Consider the following 2,694-nt stretch of genomic DNA (forward strand, 5'->3'; position numbering starts at 1 on the left):
ATGTATAACATGATGGAAACCGAGATCAAGAGTCCACTCCCGCAGTCCAATTCGGGCTCGGCGGCAGGCGGAAAGAACAACAGTGCCAACGAGGAGCGAGTGAAGAGGCCAATGAATGCATTTATGGTGTGGTCCCGTGGCCAGCGGAGGAAGATGGCTCAGGAGAATCCCAAAATGCACAACTCGGAGATCAGCAAGCGGCTTGGAGCAGACTGGAAACTTCTGACTGACGCCGAGAAAAGACCTTTCATTGACGAGGCCAAGCGGCTGCGGGCCATGCACATGAAGGAGCATCCGGATTATAAGTACCGTCCCCGCAGAAAGACCAAGACCCTGCTCAAGAAAGACAAGTATTCCTTGCCTGGAGGACTTTTGGCGCCAGGTCCCAATGCTGTCAATAATGCTGTCTCTGTAGGACAACGAATGGACAGCTACGCGCACATGAACGGTTGGACGAACAGTGCGTATTCTCTCATGCAGGACCAGTTGAGCTACCCCCAGCACCACGGCATGAACAGCCCCCAGATCCAGCAGATGCACAGGTATGAGATGACAGGCCTCCAGTACCCCATGATGTCTTCAGCTCAGACGTACATGAACGCGGCATCCACATACAGCATGTCCCCGGCGTATACGCAGCAAACCAACAGTGCGATGGGTTTGGGATCCATGGCGTCAGTGTGCAAGACCGAGCCCAGTTCACCACCACCAGCCATAACCTCCCACTCTCAGAGGGCATGTTTGGGTGACCTGAGGGACATGATAAGTATGTACCTTCCTCCCGGGGGAGACAGCGCGGATCATGCCGGCCTCCAAGCCAGTCGTTTACACAGCGTGCATCCGCACTATCAGAGTGCGGGGACCGGCGTGAACGGAACGCTACCCCTCACACATATCTGAAAAGACTTTTAAAAATTGGGGGAGAAAAAACTGAGTACTTCGGATACTTGAACACTTTGATTTTGCAAAAGAGTCGAGTTCAATAGTTTTGTTTTAAAAGAATGAAATTATTTTTAATCTAAACGAGTTGTCAATTTTAAAGCATTTTAAGACGACATATCGTGGATTTTGTGTGTTGAACCCAACAGAATATTGTATTGCAAATGAGCTTCTATCCTAAGCTATAAGCAATCAACTTTTGTAGAAGAATTGGACTTCCATTCTTTATTGCCATCATGTTTTCTCTCTATGAAAAAAGGCACGTGGCTTCGTTATGAGGCTGTTGTATTTCAGAAAAAAAAACACTGGAGGGAGAGTCCACTCATTAATGTTTACACTTAATTTGTAGAATGTCAGTTTCGTCTGCTGTGTCCAAATCTGTGTAGTCTATTTTCTCGAGCTAGGTTTTTTTTTTTCTTTAATGAAAGACTGTGCGGGTCGCAAGCGCAAGTTTATTTATAGAAAGTTGTTTTGTTGTTCCTCCCAAGAAAGCTTGTGGGCCTCTATGCGTCTCGTTGGATATGTTGCATTTTGTTTTGTGAAAATTTTCTTTTCTGTGATATGTTTTGCAGTATCAGGTGACCCATTTTCTGGGCGGAGAAGTTTATTTAAACTGACGTTTTTACTTATTTTAAGACCATCCTCTATTCTTAAATGAATAAATTTTTACAAAACAAGATTTGTGACTATATATGATTTATTTCATGTGGCCGAGTAGACATCGATTTTAAGTTGATGACATGCTTTTACTCCTGTTTGTAAAGTTTCATAAGGACATGCAATGATTTGTGGAAACATGTAACACAGGCTATAAAAAGTCAACTCAAACAGGTAGCCTGCTGTCTGGTCTTTGGTAAGGCCAAAACTCAAACATTTGACTTCCTCTCCACGTTAAAAAAAGAAAAGCTTAAAGTAAATTGAAGTGAGTAAAGTATAGTAATATGAAACCACTGAATGACATTTAATGGATTTCAGCACTGGCTATGTTATTTTCTAAAAGATTTTGGGGATTTCTGAAATGCACAAAAGTGAGCTTTTTCTCTTTGGATGGTCCGAAGTGCAGTTATTATGTCAAACCTATGATTTACCAAAAAGCTTGAAAAGATGTAGTTTGAGGCTTTCTAGAAACCGTGCCAAGGGGGAACGTTGCAAACTTTCGCTCAAAATTTGCCTTTCATCCATGGCAATGCCATAGAATCGTGAAACACCTGTAGATCTAGAAGGCCTCAAGAACCACTCACACGTGAAGGGAAAACGCCATAATAGAAGGTAGACTATAGATGATGAGTTTGCACAAGACATATTTCTTTAAGTGTTTAATAAGACGAATAAGCCTACGCGATATTAGCGATGTGAAATTAATGTTTGTGTGTGTTTGCCGTATTTGTCCAATATCTGCTCCATGAATAGTCGATGTCTAATTGAATAATGGTGTGCTATGCATGTTGTTTGCACTGAAAATAATCGTTTTAAATATAGCTCCGTACACAGATTGGTTAAACAAAGCTTTTTGAAATGTGATCAATATTGACTTTGGATCACCTTACACCAACACACTTTTCTCTTGGATAAACTAACTCAAATACACTTTAGTCGTGATCTACGACTGATTCATGCTAAAGCCGAATTCAAACCTTTAAATTACAATGTCTTTCCTTAAATGTGTGCAGCCCTTTATTGAATATCGTTTGTAGTTTAGGGGCTACTTTGGTATGTTTAACTACTGTTCTGAAAATTAACATTAAAGGCAGTGGA

At 41.8% G+C, this 2,694-nt stretch overlaps 1 protein-coding gene across 1 annotated transcript; it reads left to right on the forward strand.

Annotated features, from left to right (window-relative positions):
• On the forward strand, window positions 1-900 carry sox3 (SRY-box transcription factor 3; the record flags this gene model as incomplete). Its single annotated transcript, XM_080841101.1, has 1 exon — window positions 1-900. The coding sequence occupies one exon, from the start codon at window positions 1-3 to the stop codon at window positions 898-900; it is 900 nt and encodes a 299-aa protein (XP_080697227.1).
• Window positions 901-2,694: the final 1,794 nt, after the last annotated feature.

The sequence above is a fragment of the Sprattus sprattus genome (genome assembly GCF_963457725.1).
Source record: "Sprattus sprattus genome assembly, chromosome: 6".
Classification (NCBI taxonomy): domain Eukaryota; kingdom Metazoa; phylum Chordata; class Actinopteri; order Clupeiformes; family Clupeidae; genus Sprattus; species Sprattus sprattus.